The sequence below is a fragment of the Pinus tabuliformis genome, chromosome 1_1, assembly GCF_031772625.1.
Source record: "Pinus tabuliformis cultivar Carrire ecotype Pingquan chromosome 1_1, CPIR1, whole genome shotgun sequence".
Taxonomy (NCBI): Eukaryota; Viridiplantae; Streptophyta; class Pinopsida; order Pinales; family Pinaceae; genus Pinus; species Pinus tabuliformis.
This window is the reverse complement of record NC_142297.1, coordinates 748,034,500-748,056,992: the sequence shown is the minus strand read 5'-3', so window position 1 is coordinate 748,056,992 and position 22,493 is coordinate 748,034,500. Positions and strand designations below refer to the sequence as shown.

The 22,493-nt window shown below is 33.3% G+C and overlaps 1 protein-coding gene across 1 annotated transcript; it reads right to left on the bottom strand.

The window, feature by feature from the left end:
- Positions 1-19,094: 19,094 nt before the first annotated feature.
- On the bottom strand, positions 19,095-21,991 carry LOC149216155 (uncharacterized). Its single transcript, XM_089391152.1, has 2 exons — positions 21,172-21,991; positions 19,095-19,389 (listed from the first exon to the last, which is right to left on the bottom strand). Exons 1-2 carry the CDS (start codon positions 21,715-21,717, stop codon positions 19,294-19,296), a joined length of 642 nt encoding a protein of 213 aa, XP_089247278.1. The 5' UTR covers positions 21,718-21,991; the 3' UTR covers positions 19,095-19,293.
- Positions 21,992-22,493: the final 502 nt, after the last annotated feature.

Genomic DNA, 22,493 nt, shown 5'->3' with positions numbered 1-22,493 from the left:
TATATAAGAAGGTCACCATGGTAGATTAGGAATAACTCTTTCTTATATAATCCAATTTCAATTAGACTGGTGGCATTGAAAAGAGGACGCAGAGGGCTACTGCAGCTTGAAATTTCAGACCTTGGAGATCATAGATTCCATAGTTACAGTCGTTTCAAGATCGAGCTCCTAAAATCATGAAAAGGTGGTATGATGAAGTTTGATGGAAAATATTTGGTAAATTGTATACTTGAGATGGAGAAATATTTTGATCTACATGAGGTGCAACTGTTACAAAAGGTATGTATGGCATCTTTATGTTTAGAATCGAATCAATTTTTATGGTATAAAGGGCTTTGTTCTCATAAACCACTTGTCATGTGGACCATTTTCATGGAGGAAATGATAGCACATTATGAGGATATAAAAAGAAACACCTTCTTTAGCCAATTGATAAATCTCAAACAAAATGGTTCAATGGCAGAGCACAATGAGGACTTTCAAAAATTGAATATAAGGATAAATGATATTCCAGAGAAGCAAAGGATTGATGTCTTCATAGGGAATTTAAATGATAACATTCAACATGAGGTTCATCTTTGGGAACCTGATTCATTGGAGAAGGCATTCAGGTTGGCAAGAAAAATTGAAAGCGAAATTATAGAAACAAGGAATCCCACCACACACGACTATAATTATGGAATTTTTTTTTTCTCCTAGCCTTCCAAAACCTACAAGGTTTACACCACAACAATTGGAAGAAAAGAGAGAAAGATGGCTTTGTTACAATTGTGATAACAAACACACTAAAGGTCATAAGTGTGCTCAGAAGAAATTATTTTACATAGATTATGAAGAGGAGGAAGAAAGGATCAAGAAACATCAAAAGAAGAGGATATACACTAGGAAACAACCCCAGAGAAAGAAGAAATGAATCGGCCATATCTTGTAAAGCATTGTCAAGAATTACCACTCCTTAAACTCTCAAGATAGAATGACATATAACGAAGAAAAAGGTTCAAGAAGTGAAAGATCACATCAAGAAAGAAGAAATGAATCCAACCATATCTTGTAATGTATTGGACGGAATTACCACTCCTCAAACTATCAATATAGAAGGACATATCAAGAAGAAAAATGTTCAAGAAGCGAAAGATCACATCGAGCATCAAGAAATGAATCCAACCATATCTTGTAATGCAATGGAAGAAATTACCACCCCTCAAACTCTCAAGATAGAAGGACATATCAAGAAGAAAAACGCTCAAATAGTGAAAGATCACATCGAACATCAATAAAAAGTTCTCCAACTTTTAAAAGATAATGCCACTTTGGTGCAGAATCAAATGAAACAACAAGAATATCAACATCACAGTGAGAGAAGTTTTGATGTAGACCATTGGGTATTCTTATGGCTACATCTCAAGCAAGTTATTTATGAGAAGGAAATGTTGGCAATACTACATGCACTTAAGAAATTGTGACCTTACCTAATGGGAAGATAGTTCAAGGTAAAAATGGATCATGATCATTGATAGTCTTAAACACCTTTTAGAACAAATATTATCTTTAGAAGAACATAAAAAATGTGTCACAAATATGTTGGGTTATGGATTTCAAATCATCTACAAAAGAGGGAAGCAAAATGTTGTTGCAGATGCACTCTCAAGAATGGATGAGGATGTGGAAGCATTGTTTTGTACTATTTCTATTATCCAACCATATTTGGATAAATGAAGCAAGGGATGAATGGAAGAAGGATGAAGAAGTGTAACCACTCATTCAAAAGTTGCAGAAGATCCCAGTTCAAACAATATTTCCATAACTTGACGAGGAAGGAAAAATCATATTGGAACCTGGAGCAGTCATAGAAACAAGAACCCAACAGTCACGAAATCAATCAATTTCATAGTGTCTCATCAAGTGGAAGAACTTATCTGCTGAAGATTCCACATGGGAGTACAAGAATTTTATACTGAAGCATCAATAACTACTCAAGCATTGAGGACAACACTTTTTGAAGGAGAGGGGCATGTTAGGTCCCTATACTACTAGTGTAACCCCTTATTGTTATTAGTACAACCCCCTTATTATATCATTGTGCCCATGTAATTCCCATATTGTTATTATTGTGCCCCATAAAATCTCACTATTGTTATTATTGTGCCCTTACATTATTATTGTTATGTCGGCTCTGATTATATTATGACCCCTTAGATTCCTATATAGAGAAAGAATGTCTTGTCATTTGTATCATCCAAGAATTGTTCATTTGTGTAATGTAAAGGAGGTTGGCCCCTCGAAGAGGCTTATTTTGAAGGCGTCTATCTCTCTTTTATATCTTTTTGTGAGCCAGATTCATAACAAAAATGTAGCTGGTGGTGGTTCACAATGCCACCTCACATGAATATTATCTGGCATGGACATGGTGATTCAAGTGGATGGAAGGCCACATCATTATAGAACCTGGGAGTATGAGGGAACTTGATGGAGTCATGTTGAAGTAGGTCATGAAATTAATAGTATCAACAGAGTATATAGAAGTTATCTAACATAAGTGGTCTCCATTGCAGAAAAAATATATTCTCAATGCATCATGGGAGGATTAGATAAGGTAACTCCAACAAATGACATGATGGTGTTGTATCTTTGTGACATGGCGAGCACCATGGTGGACTCTAAGTGTGGTGGATGTGTTGTGTGGGAATCACATGGATGATCCTTGCCAATGTGGCAAGGTTAAGGGGCCCAAACATTATATGGCCATAACTTTTGATCCAAGAGTTAGATTAGGGTAAAATTCATATCGCCAAAAATCTCTTGATGAGTTGGACACAATGGTGATATTCAAGGTTAATTCTGCTAATTTTAGGGAAAAAAAATATTGTAATCCCATATTCATAATCATACCTTTGAGGTTGGGTTAATTGAAGGTAACACCTACCATCTAGTAGAGATTCCTCCAATGGGGTGGGACAGGGCCTTACATGAAGACATCCCATGTCACCCTTAAATAATTTTGTTCTAACTAATGGAAAAGGTATAGATCTCTTCATTTCTCAACATTGTATTAAAATTTAATAAGGATTTGCATGGATCATACACAATAATGAAAACTGGCATAGTGCAATAGGATGTATATTCCATGGAAAAAAGGGACTTAATTTATGCAATAATTCCCTCAAATATTTTGAACAAAGTCTATTTATACAATGGCTGGCGATTCACTTGAGTTATAATTTGCAACCCTTGAATAAGACAAAGTTAATATGAGACCACCCTTTAATTCATTCTAGTTTAAAAACCATGAGATAGCTAATACATTCAAGACAATAGAATGAGCAAGTTAGAATAGGAATGACACCGTGAAAGAAAATAAAATTCATAATATCAACTTTATATATTTTAGATAATGGAATGACTATGAATCCATCATTAGCTGAAGAAAATAAAGCTAGTCAAACTAGGACATTGGAAGCTTATAGCTCTACATGTCAAACAATAAATTCATCCCAAGCCAACGAGTGAGAGACATTTTTCCATTACCCACATTGACACAGTAGTGAAATTCTCTGACATACGGATATTAACATTTGGGGTTTTATGCATTGTAGAGGTAGTTGGTCATAGAACGAAAAGAATATCTCACAATATGGAATCATGGGTTCAATTCAAAGGTATATAAGTACATGCAAAGGGGTACATTGTCCTGGTTCTCTATTGACTAACCAATAATCTCCTTAGGCGTAGTTTTAGTAGAGGAAATAATTAGGTGGGATATAGGTATTATCTACCTCCAAATTAGTTGAAAATAAGCATCCTATCAGTCCTATGAAAGGGTGTATCAAAGGGGAGACTCCCTTCATCCAACTTTATTTGTCTTAGGGAATCATTTGAGCTTTTGTTGTTATTCTATAGCACCAGTTCATAACTTGCAATAGAATTTAAATTGCATGAATCTTCATTTAAAATGGTTGAGCACAAATAAAAGGATGATGATGTGTATATACTTATATACCATATTTTTGCAAAAAATTCTTCAAATAGGGATAACCTGTGAGTGCTACCATAAGAGAACCCATTCAACACTACCATTTCATAGAACCCATGAAACATTGTGCATGTATGTTGATAATAAGTAAACAATGTCAAAATAAAACACATGGAGGTGAAATGGAATAGATATAATCAATGAATGAGGGGATTAACGCAAAAATGTGACATTGACATAGAGACAACATATACATTACTCCATTAACTATCTTTCAAGTGAAAATTATCTTCGATGGAGTTGAAACTATGCATACATGGGCTAAAATTATCTTATATTGTTTTCCAATAACCTCAAAATGGTTACAACACAGTTGGCAACAACAATTCCTCAAAATTTTCCTTCATACACTAGGGTTCAAGTAGACCATAAGGGGAGAGTTTCAGTTGTAGTATCAAAAGAATGAGGAAGGGGGTTGGTGGCTTGCCTCTAAGACTCACTATCCTCCATACATGAGGCATGCATGCTAAGGCATGTTTTCAAATGCACCTCATTTACCATATTGAAACATCCACCAACATAACATTAACATTATTTACCATTGGAATATGGATATCCAATTGAATTTCACCAAGTTTTATCCCCAATAATATTGTTAGTTATCTCTATATCTTCTATACCTAGCTTGGGAAGGTAGAGTTTGTCACAAGCTCCTAAATATAATTTTTTGCTTCTATTTCTCCAACTTGTAGAAAGGCCATTTAGAGTTTATGAGTAGAGTGTAGGATGGTTTTAAGGAAAGGAATAGCTAGAAGAAAATATCTACGAAGGGATTGGAAGATGGAATTGAAAGGCACCAAATGGCCTAAGATGTTAAGGGAATGGAGGGTCCAACTAGCAAGATTTAAATCCAACTTACTAAGAAAATCAAACCAAGGCTCTACTTTGATAAAATTTACTACTAGATGGGATCCTATATTTTGATGGAATAAAATAGCATTTGTAACCAACCAAGAAGGTGACATAAATTTTCACAATATGTGGGTTTTTTAATAAGAAAATTTGGGACATGGATTTATTAATTCTAGTAATTGGGGCTTCCATAAAATCATCTAGAACTTGGATGACGTAAACTACTACCCTAAGCAAGGGGTTTCTCGTAAAAATTGTATCATCCACAAATTGTTGGTTAGAGAATAAAATATCTTCTCCATAGATCCTTAAGCCTTTTAATTTTCTCATAAAAACTAACTATTTGATGGTGTGTCCCAATTATTCCAAACTTGGAACAAAGAGAAAAGGGGAAAAGGGATCCCATTTTCTTGTTCTATATGAGGGGGAGAACCTAGTTGTGAGAGAACCATTCAGAATTATTTAGAAGAAGATAAAAAAGGTTAATTGTTTTTTCGAACTAACATAGCAATCAAAAAAACTAAAATCATTTAAGTTCTAAGGAATTAAAAACTAATTAAACCTATCAAACACCTTAGATAAATATAATTTAATGAGCACACATAGATTTCTACTTATTTTTGGGAATCAATTATGTCATGAGCAATCAAGATTCGATCTAAGAATTTTCTTACCTCCATATCGTGTCAAGGACGAAAATGTATAACAAGGTTGGCAGACGCTAAAAAATGTTCACTTTTCTTTATATCCTCTCATAAGAGGTATACCTAACATGTTTTGTAGATTTTAATACATTAAAAAGGTGTGACAGTGAATTACATATTCCTTCCAAGGTTTCTTATTCCTAGAATTCACTTGGAAAAGAGGAGATCCTGATCAATATTGGAGCTACTAGAAAAATATTTTTTCCTAGCTTGAATTTCTATGTTTATAAACATATATAAATAGGCCTACAAATATGGATAATTGTGACCGATTCTCAAAATCACTGATTTATTTTTTTGAATATATGAGTATATGAAGAACACTTTTCCTCTAAGTTCTAGGTTGATCTTCGCTTTTTATTTGCATCTATTATGAATCGAGCACATTAGGGCTATCTCTATGCGTAAAATCCCCATGATCTTCTCCATTAAGGGATGATCCTACATAAATTGGATATATTCACCAATTCATTGGGATTTGACCTCATATTTAGGGTCTATATCTGACATTCAAAACTAATGACTATGGTTTCTTCTTTTTGTTAGAATATTGGGACCCCAATTCCTCACATAAGGCTATTCGTTGCTTCCTTCCTTTGTCCCTTCAAGTCGATCCAATTGATGAAGAAATTATGTAGTGATTTTGGAATCTACATGTTGTCTCCTATGATAAAATTATGGTAGGAAAGAGTAGAGATCCTTACTACAATGATTTCATGCACTAACCTCACTAAAAACCCTAATCCATAAGGATTATCGTAGTGTTTGAAAATCTATAGGAACCGAAAAACATTTAACTAGATTAGTTAGTTAATGGAAGGTAATCATTGCATGTTAAATGACTAACTTCTAAAAGTTGCACCATAACCACTCTAGGCATTTCCAAAACTCATTACCTCTATTCCCATGTTTCTTTAATTTTAGGAATAGGAATTTAACATCCCCAATTAAATGGTACTTGGGAGATTCAACTTCAATAAAATGGGAGTTGCAAAAAGAATTACTAAAATGGAAATATTTAAACTAAAATTATACTTCTGATATTAATAAATGTTATTTCCAAATATTCTTAAATTTAAAATGTAAATATTTTCTATTTATTTATTACAAATTCCTACTTTGCACACATGTTTTTATTATATTTTTTCACAATATCACTATAACAATAATATTTAGTGAAAAATAAATCATGCTCAAAATATTATTTAAATGAAAACTTAATAATACTCAATTTATAGTTGTGAAATTTCAAGTCCCACTAGCACAATTGACTGATGATGTGCCTCTTTAGTAAGGAAACCCAAGATAAAACCTCATGGGGTGGTTGTGCTTGTGCTAAGGGGATAAGACATGCTCAAAAATCTAGGATCATAGACAACTTGACAAAAAAATACAAATTATAATTGTGGATATAAATAATTTTTACTACATGTACTAAACATGTTCTCATTTTTGTTTCTCATTTTTTATATAATATTTATGGGTAACCTTTAGTATTTTGTTAAACATATTCATATAATTATTAGCATAAATTATAAGGTTTGTTTTTGAATATTTTAATACAACTTAAAATTCATCATTATTAATATTGAAAATATAATTAAGTATATTAACATAGTAAATTCTAATATATTATAATATAAATACTATATAAAAAATCCATTAAATTTCAATTTACTTAAAATGATATTTAGCATTTATCGCTGTCAAGATAAATTATAGTTTACAATATTATTTATATTTTTTAATATATAATATTGTCACTTTTAATTTGATGTTTTCTATAAATTTGACTGATATTTGTAGATATATTTTATATTTCCTATAAATTTGAGTCAACTTTGTAAATGTAGCCAACATTGTATCTACATCTTACCTCGTGCCTAACGTTCTGTTGCAAAACAAGCTTTTTGCAATACTTCTATTTTCCCTCATTCCAAAAGTTCATACAATATAAAAATCTGAAAATATTATCTATTCCTCCTAACGAAAAAAAATAGATGTTATATATAAACATATTTTAAATTAAACATGAGGAATAAAAACCATTCCTCCCAATTATCTACGATAAAATCAGAAATATATATATTTGATCAATTATTTAAATAAAAATAAACGTGTTTTATTTTTAACTGTTGTTATATTTAAATGGGGAGAATATGGTTCGAATTTTCAATTGTATGTTGTTTATGGTTATAAAATTTCTATGTTTATTTGTATATAAATAAACTATGATTAAATTCATCTAGCATTTACATTATACCATTTTATGAGGAATTCAACACAAGTTTTATATTATTAACTATTCTACAATCTAGTGATGTTTGATTTTCTATCTTACACTTCATTTACACTTCATCTTCTATATTTTTCAAATAGTAATATACTATTTACCTTTGTATATATATTTTATTTTTATTATATATCTCAATGGTATATTATTTTTTCTATATTAAAAGATAAAATAAATCTATATTCATCAATTTATAACTCCGTTAATTTTCCAAACAATAGAGGCTCTTCATACTCCCTATTATAATTTTTTCCATTTAACAACTTCAATTATGTTTGGAATCAAATTCAAAGATATTTAATTTGAGGAACAAAATGCTTCAAATATGTCTCAACTACATGCCATGCCATTCATGTTTACTCACTTTAGAGATTATATGTTTAATCATTTTGGAAATTGTTTTTATAATTTGCCACTAACAAATGTGCATAATTAACTTTCTATTTAAATTCTTGTTTTGTTATAATTCATGATACAATGTTTTCATGTATTTATAAATATGACAAATAATGTTAAAAATAAGGGGAATAAACAAAAAGTATTTTCTTGTATCTTTCCCTCACAATGTTCGAAGACAAAATCAAAATATCCATCATACTGATAGTTATACAGTGCCTGAACCCACCTAAACCCACCTTGGCATGCATGAGAAGCTACTTTGAAAAGGTGTAAGGGGATAGGAATGAGAAGCCTCTTTACAAAGGTGTTCCTAGTAAGAAATAGATATGAAAGGCCCACCCACAGATTTGTTCCCTTAGGAGAAAGATAGAAGAAGATTCAATACAATGGAATTTCCCTTAAGGGATAGGCATGTGAATCATATATACAAAGGTTCTTCTTTTGAAAAAAAACATTGACTAGTTTGAGTCCTTATTCCCTTCGAGTTGATCTGATTGATGAAGAAAATTTTTAGTCATTTTGGAATTTACATGTTGTCTCCCATGACAAATTTATGCTACGAACGAGTAGAGATCCCTCCTACCATGCTTTCATGCATTGACCTCACTAGAATCCCTAAGCCATAAGGATTATGTTACTGTTTGAAAATCCAAAAGAACTGAAAAGCATTAACTTGACAATTTAGTTAATGGCAAGCAACCACTGTAGGTTAGATGACTAACTTCTAAAAGTTGAACCATAACTACTCTAGGAATTTCCAAAACTTATTACCTTTGTTCCCATGTTTCAGGCATCTTAGGGAAATGAATGAAATATATCCAGTTAAGTGAGATTTTGGACCTTCAACTTCAAAGAAATGTCAGCTCGGAAAACAATTGTTGATATGGAAAGATTAAAATTAAAATACTTATTGATATTAATAAATGTCATTTTAAACTTAAAATATAAGAATTTTTTATTTCATTATTACGAATTCCTACCTTGCACGCATATTTTTATTATATTTATTCACAATACCACTTCAACATAAATATTTAATGAAAAAAAAATCTTACTCAAAATATTATTTAAATAAAATAATTAGTAATACTCAATTTAAATTTATTATATATAGAAATTTTACTACATATATTGAAGATGAAATCATCAACAATCAACCACAACATTGTTGGTTAAAGTTTAATAAATTAATATTCTAGTGTGTTGTTTTATCTTTTTTGCTTAAGCAAAAGTCGTGCCTTCTATTTCATTAAAACAAGCATAATTTACAGAATTTACACCAAGACACCAAACTGTGTGGTCTTAGGCTTGCTAGGAGCGAGCTCGACAGAACCTAAGACCTCAAACCCCCAAAAATACATTCCCAAACTATTTGAGAACATACAAAAACAAACAACGGGAATCACAGGTTCTGAGAACCCTCCCTGCAAAAAGCCGCACCATCAAAAACCTAATCCTGCCTTTAAATCTCTACCGTCCAATATTCTTATGAAATTCGACACCTGAGATCCATTTCGCACCATGAAGAAACATGATGGATAACCCCCGGACCCCACCAAACCACTCACTCAATCTCGATAATTGATCGGCCTAATCCCATTGGATGGCGGAGCTGCAACTCACACGCTCAAAGTGATCGAGCTTTAGTGTGCGATGAGGGTGGTTTTCAGGCCTGGCCCTCATCCACGCATCAATATTTGAATGGAATCACTACCCAAAATTCAATACTGTCTTCCGTATAAAAGAGGTGCGATCGCACCTAAACCACTTTGGAAGCGGTTTCGTGTCCCACCACTGAAACTTGTGAAATGTTTCTCGCCATCGTTTGTTACTTTCCACCTCCCTTCTGATCCACATATCCTTGTGCCCCACTCCAGGTATATTCAGGGAAGAGATTCCCATAGTTGCTGAGGCTGACCCTGACCTGTCTTCCACCATGGGCTTGTCAGACCATGAAAGTGAATCTTGCCGAAATCTGATCATTTCAAATTATCTTCCTGAGTTTTATTCTTATACACTTCTTTGTCCTCCTTCTCGTTATGGCAAAGTTCTTTTAGGTTGCTCAGCGATATTGCGAGCCAATCCATCGAAATTATGTTTTCCTTACAGCTGACACCTTGGTTGGCAAGAATATCTACCAACTTATTGGCCTTTCGATGCACATGGATGAATCTAAGAGTGCGCAGTCCCTGAAGATGTCCCTGAATTTTATGGAGAACCCGTAATAACCTCCAATGTTTTGTAACTTTCTCCAGCCCTGTTCCATGACTGATTCTCTTGGCCGCATTGATGACTAACTTTGAATCAGCTTCTATTATTACATTTTGGCAATTTTTCTATTTCAGAAATTCTAAACCTTGTTCCAATGCCATTAATTCCACCATGTTGTTGGTGGCTTTTCCTAGATGACCATAGAAGAGGGAGATGATGCTTCCGTTTTCATCCCTAATAACCCCTCCAAATCCTGCCATGCCCGGGTTTCCCTTTGAAGCCCCATCGATATTATACATTAAAAAGCCTTCCGGGTGAGGATTCCAGAAATCTTTAACCGGTTCCCTCATGTTTATTTTCCTGTCTATACCTTATGGAGTGAGCCCCTGCATGCCTAACTACCTGAGAATTGATAACTCTGCTTCCGAGGGAGGATTTTTAGGGAGATCCCTTATTGTAGAGCTGACTATCTCCTTAAGCTATTTTGAGTTTTGCTCCAACAAGCGAAGAGAGGAATTCTTCTCTTCTTTGAAGATTCTTCTGTTTCTCTCTTTCCACAAATTCTGTATGATGAAACTTGGCAAAGGAGCCCAAGCAGAGTTAAGAACTTCATAATCTGAAAAATTATTCCTCCAATTCAGGGTTTTGGTGATGCTTCCTTTGTCTCTATCGGACTGTTTGAAGATGGTGGAAAAAAAATCCCATAACCTGGAGGTGAAAATGCAACTATTGAGAAGATTTTCAATGGTATCCTCTTGGACTTCGTAGAGCTGGCATCTGGAGCGTCCCGACATACCTCTCTTCCTGATATTATCCTAGCTTAAGATTTTCCTATGGTGAACCAGCCACATAAAGAGTTTGATCTTCATCCAACCCTTGTGCCACCATAGCTTCTGCCAAGTTCTATCCATAGCTTGTGAATCCAGCCCAAGGAGAATACCTTTTGCCTCCTTAATGTTCAATTTGCCCTCTTTGTTGATGCCCCATCTTAATTGATCATACCCTACAATAACTAAAATCATCCTCTAATCGAACAACCTCTTAAGGGTCTCTTCTCTACTATTCAGGGTCTTGTTCTCTCTGCCATCTATTTTTTTCCATGTTCTCCATTTTTCTGTATTGTGAGAATGCTCCCAAAAGTCCTTTAATTTCACTAATCCTTGGTTGTCTGTCTCCTGTTTGAGGCCCAAAAATTCCTCTCTCAAAAGAGTTGGTTCTTGTTGCCATTTTTCCTCCCAGAATAATGCCAAATCTCCATCTTTGATTTCCTAGAAACTGTTTTTTTGGACAACCTCTCTGTTCTCCCAGGCCTTGTTCCATATGGGAGAGCCATTTATGTTTCCAGACATTCTTATGATATCATGAGAAAGCTAGGCATTGGCATATTTTTCCTTCCAGATGCTTTCCCATTGAGCCTTAGGATCCTTAACCCACCTCCACCAAAGTTTGGCCCCTAGAACCTTACTTAGAATCTCTATATCATCCAATCCTAGGCCTCGATGGTTATTGGGTTTACAAATCTTATCCCATGAGACTAAGGCCCATTTTTTCCTTATTTCCTCTTTCCCCTAGAGAAAATCTCTTTGGATGTTTCTAAATTTTTGTAATACTCCTTTTGGAGCTGGGAGAGTTGATAACATGAAGACAGGGATAGATTGGAGCATTTCCTTTGTGAGAACTAGTCTACTAGCCAGATTTAGAGACATGTTTGCCCATTTTCTGACCTTATCTTGCATCTTAATGATTAACGGTTCCCATATGCTTTTGAGCATAGGTTTAGCCATTAGAGGAACTCCCAAATACTTAGAGGGGAGAGAGTATCTTTGAAATCCAAGGATTCTGGAGACATTTCTCTGGATGGCTATATGGGTATTAAAGAAAAATATTTTTGATTTGGAAAGATTAACTTCCATACCTGATGCCAAACCAAGTCTTTCAAAATCTGTTTGTATGCTAGTGCTTCCTTGACCATGGTAATTACCTGTAGCATGGTATCATCTACAAATTGTTGATGAGTCAGAACTTGACCATTCTCCGAAAGTTGGAGTCCTTGAATTTTCCCTGTTGCTCTAGCATGCTTAATTCACTGCCACAGCCCTTCCATCATGAGGACGAAGAGAAAAGGAGAGACTGGATCTCCCTGTCTAAGTCCTCTAGAAGGAAGAAAAATTTCAAAGGGAGAGCCATTAATTAAAATTGAAAAGCTGGAGGAAGTCACCAGGGCCATGACCCATCTGATCCAATTATGATCAAAACCAAACACTACAAGAATTTTCTTGATATATATCCAATTCACTTTATCGTATGCTTTGGCTATGTCAAATTGCATGATCATATCTGTTTTCCTGTCACTAGTTAAAGAGTGGACCAACTCATGAGCTTGTATGATGTTATCTTGAACTTTTCTGCCTTCCACATAACCTGATTGTTCCCCCGAAACTAGCAAAGGTAGCAAAGGTTTGAGTTTGTTTTCCACAACCTTGGAAATTATCTTATAAACAACATTGCATAAAGTGATTGGTCTATACCTCTCCGGTGTTTGGGCATTATCCTGCTTTGGAATTGGGGAGATAAAGGAGGTATTGAGAGCTTTCAAAATAGTTCTATTCAGCCTGGAGTCTTCTACTACCCTTATAATATCCTCTTTGACAATATTCCAACAAGCTTTGAAGACATCTACATTAAAACCATCCAGACCTGGAGCCTTACCATTTTGCATTTCCTTGAGGACCTCACTAACCTCCTTTTCGGTTACAGGTCTATTGAGATTGCAATTGTCCTCTCTGGATACCAACTTGGGGATATTCTTAATGAGGTCCTTGATGAAAGGAACCCTGTCTAAAGTGTTTTCCTGAGCAATACCTCGGAAGTGCTTAACTAACACTGCTTCTATCTCCTCATGAGATTGATGTATCTGCCCAACCACGTCCTTGATCGAAGAGATCCTGTTGTGAGTCCTATTTTCTATAGTGGATTTATGGAAAAATTTAGTATTTCGCTCTCCTTCTTTTAGCCATTGAACTCTTGATTTTTGTTTCCAAAAAATTTCCTCTTGATTGCACAGCTTTTCCCATTCTTGGTAATGTTTCTCTACTTGGTAATTTTTTTCCTTGTCAAAGCCTTCCTTGATCAAAGCTTGGTTGAGCTCTATTATTTTATTTTCCACGGCTTTCTTTCCTGCAAAAATATTACCAAATTCATTCTTGTTCCAGGCTTTAAGCTTCAGCTTGATGTGCTTTAATCTTTTGTGAAGCAGAAACATTGTTGATCCCTGAGTTTGCAAATCCTCTACCCACCATTCTTCAATGTTGCTGATGAATTCTGGGTGAGAAAGCCACATATTTTCAAATCTGAAAGGTCTATTTCTTGGGGTGCCTATGCCCTTGATTTCCATTTGAACTGGCCAGTGATCTGAACCTCCAAAGGGAAAAATTCCTGCTATTATTTCCTTGTCTATAAGGATGAGATCCTCAGAGATCATGAATCTATCTAACTTGGAGGCTACCTGTGATTCCCCTCCTCTTTTATTATTCCATGTATAGAGGCCATTGTTTGTCTCAATATCAACAAGCTTCATGCTTTCTGAAAAGATTTGAAAGGCTAAGGAATCTTTATTTAGAGCTCTTGTACCCCATTTTTTCTCCAAGGGAGATCTGATCATATTGAAATCTCCTCCTAGGGCCTAAGATAGTCCTGCATGTCTGACTCGTAGATCCACCAAGGAAGCTATGAACTTGATTTTGTCATCTAACCTTTCAGGGCCATAAACATTTGTGACTAGCTAAGTGTCCTTGTCTCCTACTGGCTGTATAACAACTGATAAATAATTCCTTGATGCCTTCGCATCAATTATTCCAATTTTTTTGGGATTCCAGAGTGTGAGGATACCCCCTACTGTATTTTCTGCTTTAACTTCTAGAAACTCAAATCTACTGAGCCATTTACTATGGATTTGCCTTAATTTTTTAATGTAGCATTTTGTCTCTTGGACAAGAATTATATTCGGGGCTGCCTGTTTCATTCTATTATTCATCATTCTCTATTTTCTCTTGCTACCAAGACCTCTAATATTCCAAGTAGTGAACTTCATAATTAAATATTGGTAAAGGAGTAACTGGTTAGGTCTTTCATCTTACCTGAGTCCACCATAAGCTTTCCACATTCCATCAGTAGCTCGTTTTGTTTTTTCCTGCCTCTTTTTTCCCTGGATTTCTTGGTGCTAACCCTGGAGTCATTTTACTGCTTTCACCCCTTCATTTCTCTATCTTTCAATGTTATTTACTCCCTCCAAACCCTTTGCCTAGGTTTTCCATAAGAATAACTGTTGTATTCAATTGAGCTCTTCTTGTGGCAGTGATTCTACCCCGCCAGTTGTTCCCTGAGCCAAGAACCCTTCTAGATCCAGGTTTTCTCTGTCCAGAATATCCTGTAGCTCATTGTCCCCCATATCCATTTCACTCTAGGTCATTTCCTGATCCATTTCCAGCTCTGATTCATTCAGCATGATTCCCTTCTATTTTTTGTTTTCCTATGTCTGATCTCTTTCTTTCTTCTTTTCCTTCTTCTCATAATCTTCATTCATTGCTTGATCTTCTACTGATATTTCTTCATCCTCTTCAAGAACTTGGAACTAGTTCTGACTAACCTATTGTCCTTCAGCTTGGTGTTGCTTTGGCCCTTTTTTTTTGCTTTTCCCTTTATGAACTACTTTTTGAAAGATGTATGTATCTTTAATTGTGGTTATTTTTCTTTTGTTCTCTACTTTACTGAGAGGGCAATCTCTTAGAAGGTGCCCATGTTCATGGCATTTGCGACATCTAAATCGAATATGTTTGTAGTCGACTGTTTGCACCCATTCCTCATCAAAAACCTCCAAGATGACTTCATTTGGACGAACTCCAGATAGTTCCATCTCAACACAGATCCTAGCAAAAGAGGTGTATTTTCCCCTCCTTGTGGCTTCAGAGGCTTTGATAAACCGTCCTAATTTATTGCCTATAGTTGCAAGGGATTCAGTTTGCCAATAGTCAAGAGGTAGAGAATAGAGTCTTACCCAAACTGAAACTGAAGTGAAAGTTTCCCACTCCAGAATGAGGTTCATCATCCATGGCCGCATATAGAGCCCTTCTGCTGCATAGAGGTAGGGCCCGCCTTCAAACACTTTTTCTTTGTCTTCAATGTTAGTGAACACCACAATAAAGAATCCATTGGACCCCAGATGTAGATCAATGCTACCTTTGGGTTTCCAGTGGTATCTTATCCATGTTTGTAAATCTTTTTCAGTGGGCCATAGCCCCATGAATTTGCATATGATTGCATAAGTCCGCATGTGATCTCTGTGCTCCTAAAATGCTGGATCATTTAAAACTACTCTAGGAGTAATTTCAGCTCTAGGTTTGCACTGACCCTTCTGATTTTTGTCTTTTGTTCCCTGTATTTTGTCATTTTCTTCCTTGTCTTTTGTGCCATCCTTCTCCTTTGATTTGGTACTTTTTGACTCCTCCTCCCTGTTTTTTCTTCCTTCCTCCACATCACCTTTTCCTTTTTCCAGAGGCTTCTTACGCTTGTTGTCCACCGCTTCCCTGTAGGAGGGAGTGGAGCTCCCTCCTCTACGCCAATCCATGGAGAGAAATCCGCTGTAGTAGAAAGAAACCCTAGTCGCCTTTGCTCACCACCTCCCCCGATTCGTGAGGTTAATTACTTGCAAGCATAACATATGATAGTGTTGAAACATACAACGTCAGTCCATTGCTTCTGTTTCTCATTTTCACCTCTATCCTAATATTTTTGCTGATAGCAATTTATCCCCTCTTTACTTTAATGTTTAGTGTGTTGTTTTATCAACCAAACTACATTGTTGATTTAATTGTATTTTAATATTACAAAAATAATACTCTTTAGATATTTTTCCAATTCAAACCAAAACAATGATTCAAATTTACAAATATGTTCAAAGTTTACATGGGTAAAATTTGTTTCTATAAATATGTTAAAATTTTATATATGTACTTTGGTTTTCAATTTTTATACGAATATTTATGGCTATTAATTTTTTATTTTATTTTGTTAAACATGTTCATACAGTTATTAGCAAAAAATATAAAATTTCATTTTGATGACTTTAATACAACTTAAAATTGATACATATTAATATTGAAACTATAATTGAGTATATTAACATAGTAAAATCTAATATGCTATAGAATAAATATTATATCTAAATTCCGTTGGATTTCAATTTATTCAAAATGATATTTAGCACTTACCATGGATAAATTGTAGCCTAATATATAATTTATATTTTTTAATATATAATATTGTCACTACTAGTTTGATCTTTCCATAAATTTGAGTGAAATTTGTAGATGTATTTGATGTTTCCTATAAATTTGAGTGAAATTTTTAGATATAGCCAACATATATATCTACATTTTACTTTATTACAAAAGTACTCTAAAAACACAATTTTAGGTAATGGTTCTACTTTCCCTGGTTCCAAATGCTCATGCAATATAAAAATCATTGAAAATATTAGCAATTCCTCATAGAATGAAAAACATATATGTTTTATATAAATATATGGGGAAATTAAATATGAGTATAGGGGAATAAAAACTCCTCAAATTACTTGAGGTAAGCCTTGGTTTATATATATATATATATATATATATATATATATATAATTTAAATAGAAGTCAAATATGTTACATTTTTTTAATTTTTGTTATATTTAAATAGAGAGAAAAAAAGTGGAATTTTCAATTATATGTTGTTTATGGTTATAAATTTATTTTTTATTTGTATTATAGATAAACTATGATTCAATTCATCTCACATTTATATAATATCATTTTATGAGAACTTTCACATAACTTTTCTATTAGTAACTTTTCTACAATGTCTCCATGTTCTATTTTACTTTTCATTTTACACTTCATTTCTTTTTAATTGTGAAATAGTAATATTTTCTTTCGTACAAATATCTTATTTTTATTATATATATCTCAAAGTGTTATATTATTTTTGTTATATTTATTTCTATATTAAAAGGAAATATCAAAATTATTATTTTATATCAATATTCCAACATCCATATTCACCAACTTCTAGCTCCATTTATTTCCAAAACAATAAGGGCTCTTTATACTCCCTATTACAAGTTTTTTCCATTTAACAACTTCAATTATATCTGGAATCAAATTTACAAACATTTAACTAAGAACAAAATTCTTCAAATATGTCACCACTACATACTATGCCATTTAAGTTTAGTCGCCTTAGAGACTATATGTTTAATCATTTTGGAAATTGTCTTTATGCCATTTAAGTTTAGTCACTTTAGAGACTATATGTTTACCCATTTTGGAATATGTCTTTATAATTTTCTAATAACAATGGTGTATAAATTGACTTGCTATTTATATTCTTAATTCCTTATCATTGATGATAAAATGTTTTCAAATACCTATAAATATGACAAAGAATGTTAAATATAAGAGGAATAAAGCAAACATAATTTCTCATAATTTCTAAGAAAAACTCCAAATATCCATCATAATGATAATTATGCTTTGCCTACAATTCCACCTACAATGCCTAAACTCACATTCGCATGCATGAGAAGCTACTTTGCAAATGTGTTAGGGAATAGGAATGAGAAGCCTCTTTACAAAGGTGTTCCTGATAAGAGATAAACATGAAAGCCCTACCCACAAAGTTGTTCCCTTATTGGACCAGTAGAAGAAGCTTCTTGCAAAGGCATTTCCCTTAACGGATAGGCATGAGAACCATATATACAAAGGTGATTTATTAGAAAACAAGATTCACAAATTTGAGACACTTTTGTAAAAGTAAGAGATAGACATGAAAAGCCTACCCATAAAATTCATGTCTCATGGTATAGGTATGAGAAACACTTTTGCAAAAGTGTTTCCCTAAAAAGATAGTGATGAACAACCTATCCACAAAGGTGCTTCCTTACCAAACAAACTTGATAGATTTGAAATTCTTATTTGTAAACATATCTAATGGATTTGAATCCACTACCTTCTTCCATCATTTAATATGTTAAAAAATCTAGACTTACCAGCTTAGACTATCTTAAATATATCTCACAAAAATACATAAAAATGTAAACTATTTAATTTAACCTTATTAAAAATTTTAATTTATATTTTTAGTTATTTTTTTTTTCCTTTTACATTTTTCTCATAAAATTCATACATAATTCATTACAGAATTTAGTGTATTACCAAAAAAATACTAGTGCAACTAAGTTACGCATAAAAAAAATTCCATACACAAATGACCTACCCAATTTAACCCTAATAAAATATATTCTTTTACAATATATCTCATAAAATTCACATATGCTATTGTTTTTAAACTTTAACTCTATCTCATATTTTTAGTATTATTTTTGTACATTAAAATATATATAAAATATAACTTAAATTTAGTAATTATTAAATAAATAAATAAAAACTATAAATATGCCTAATCCTTCCCAAAAAAACACGAACATGATAGCAATAGATTTGATTTTCAATCAAATAGTTTGGTTCTTCTTCATATTAGCACACGCTAATTTAACAATGCATTCAATTAACAAATATGTTATTCTATAATATTTTCCATAAAATTATTACATAGCACTGGGATACATTTATTGAGAGATTCCCAGTATTTCAGGAAGGATTGCTAGTATTACTTAATTGCATTAAGAAATGGATCAACGACAATGTTGGCCTTCGGGGACCATGAACCTGGAAGACATACCACAGTCAATAGGCAGCCAATAACCACTATAATCCGAGGAACGGGTGGACAGAATTGTTAATAATATCGAACAGATGCAGCTTCATTACTACTGAGAAATGTGGTTGGCCAGCGTCAACGCCCTGTTATCATGAGAGAAGTTAACAAAATGATTAGGATATGCATATAAGCGTTGATAAACATCTATCCGTAATAAACATTTATAAAGTTAATTAAATTATAATTTTTTTTTATAATGAGTTATAAAAAGAATTAAGAGAGAATTTAAATATCTATATATATATTTAAAATAATATATAGAATAGGATTTTTATTTTTAGAGATTTATATTTATTTTAATAAAAAATATTTAATTGGGAAGTAGATTTTGTTACGATGTTATGGAATAATATTATTGTTTAGCAATATCACATGTCCATGAAAATCATCTCATTTCATATGACAGTTGATGATATGATAATTTTTTTTGTTAACCAATTTAATTAAAAAAACAAGAAGGATATAGCTTATTTGACATATCAATTTAAAAAAAATCTAGAAATTTGATTTGAATATATTATCTAGAATATTCTATGGAGTTAAATCCCTACCATCCACCTAATAAGTATTCATAAATAAATTAAAATTCAGAAAATCATATTTCAATATAAACACACCTATCAGGGCAATTATAAAAATTTAATCTCATCTCTATTTAATAAAAAATAAAAAAAAAACACCTCTATTTTTTTGAGAGAGAATTGAGCCCAAAAACCAATACTATTTTGATCAACTCATGAAGGAAAAATTGACTTACATCAAGCCACATTATGGCCCGTGTTTGAGGGACAAGGGACTCACCTCCACTCCGCGTTAAGTCTAGGAAGGCATACATACTCTACCCCTTGGTTTTTGAACATCTGACCTCTTAAGAGGAAACACATGCTCTTAACCATTAGTCCCACTCAAGGCTTCATTAAGTACACATGCTCTTAAAGATTAATAATAATTAATCATCTCAAAGTAGATTAGCACAAGGCCATGACAGATGGATAAATGTTTTACAGTTATTTCTTATCTGATAATTTGTATAATAAGTTTATAATTGTATTATGGAAATGTGAAAAGATAAAAATAATTTTTTTTAAATATAAAAAAAATAAATATTAGTTCAAAAATATGAAGGAAATTAATGTTCAATGTGTTGACTGTGTTTGTCTTCTGACTTATTTATTTTTCACTGTGCATTCTAAGTTATAAAATTCAGTGTATTTGCAATTTAAGTTTCTAAAACAACTTTTCTTTTTATTTTTGGTTTTATACTTGGAAGATTGCTACTAAGTTATTGGGTTTTAAGGAAATCTAACATGGTATTTAAAAGTGTATTATATAACTAGCTAAATATGTTACTTTGGATATAAAATAATGTCTTTTGAGTATATCCTAAAAGTGTTTTTGCTAGACTAAGAATTAGTGTTTTTCAACTTAAGAAACGGGTTAACTACCTAAGATTAGAGATATCTTGCACTAGTGAAAGCCTTCCTTTTCTAGACCACTAGCTGATAATTTTAGCTAGCTTATTTTTTTTTTAACAACAAACTACAAGTGAGTGAACATACATTCACCGATACTGACCAATATTAATTGTCCTAATTCTAATTTAACAATTAAATTATGATAAATTTTTTAATAAATAAAAATAAAATAATAATCTTAAAAAAAAAATAAAAAAATAAAAAATCTCCTTACATTATCTAAGGAGATTCTTATCTAGGACGATTTTCCATAATCTTCTTTGGACACATACATGGATTTGTATGCAACGTCCACTGTCTTAAACTCAGTGTTTAATAGCTCTCTTGTGCAAGTGGAGTTATTAGTCTGTTACTTAGCTATAAAAAGACTTCGTAAATCATAAGACATACCTCTACCCTGTGGATAGCCGAGCTTGCTGTGTCTTGAAGCAATAGAGCATCCTCACACTCGTCTACTTTTCGGAGATTTCTCTTTCCGGCATTCAGATCAGCTGTTGAACATGAACCAATAGATTCCAGATCCTCCTGTCTCTCCTGAACGTCGCTTCTGTCTCTGGAGACTGAGAAAAATGATCCAGCAACCTGTTGTTCCTGCCCACGCTCAATGTCCCTGACAGGCAGAGACAGACTTTGAGGACCAGACGATGCATCGGAAGCCATGGAAGGGTCCTCTTCCTTGCCTGTAATGCTCGACGGCTGATATATTCCGTATTTTTCAGCATTGTGTTTATACTTCGATCTTTTAGTTCGCCGCTTCTCAATTTCAAGACTGCTGAGTTTTTCTTCACTCGGTGTATCTACAGACGCATCTAAATAATTCGTCCAGCCAAACTCAGAGATCCCATTGGTCATAATTTCTGTAGAAACATAATCCAGTGGCTCTGCAAATTTGGGAAAGGCCGGTCTCTGCAATATACGATCCATATTATTCCCCATCCCTTTTCGTCATTCAGAGCCACCCATAACCCTTGTGCATTTCACCAGAAACCTTCAATTCAATGGGCAGAGACTGAGGCTCGAGGTATTTAACATCGAGAAATGTGCCACTGTTAACGCTCTCTCTGGGGTTAACTTGGCGCTAATGTAATATCTTTCCCCGCCATTTGTACTGTGTCTGTGATTTCTTGACGAATCCTACATTGGATCCCATCAATATTTCCAGGTATATCAGGGTACGTCGAATATTTTGCACGTTGAAGTTCTGTCCATGAACAGTTGCTTGGTCCCACCATCATCATCGGTGGACGTCTTGTGTTCAGGCACGACGGTTTGGTCCCACCGCGATCATCGATAGAGATTTAGGGATTGGTACACAGAATTTCAGTGTTGCCAGGTGAGGGCTGATTCAGGAGTGTCCCTTAAGTTTACGAACCCAGGCCTGTTTAGTCAAAGAATGGCAGGGATGGGATACATTAATAACGTTGCGATTTTAATATCTTACAATAAAAGTCTTGCTTTAATTTGGTTGATAGAAAAATATTTTATTAATAAAAAGTTAGAATAATAAAATGAAAGAAAATTGTCATTAAAGATAAAACATTAATATTAAAAAAATAATTAATACTAATTACTTTTTTAAAAGTATTATGATCTTTCTAACTGAGAAATTCATGTCTTTTAAACTTCAATTATATTACTATTTCCACTGATTAATAATGGAATATGTTATTTACTTTATTTATTAAAAACAGAGGTATTATAACAATTTTATG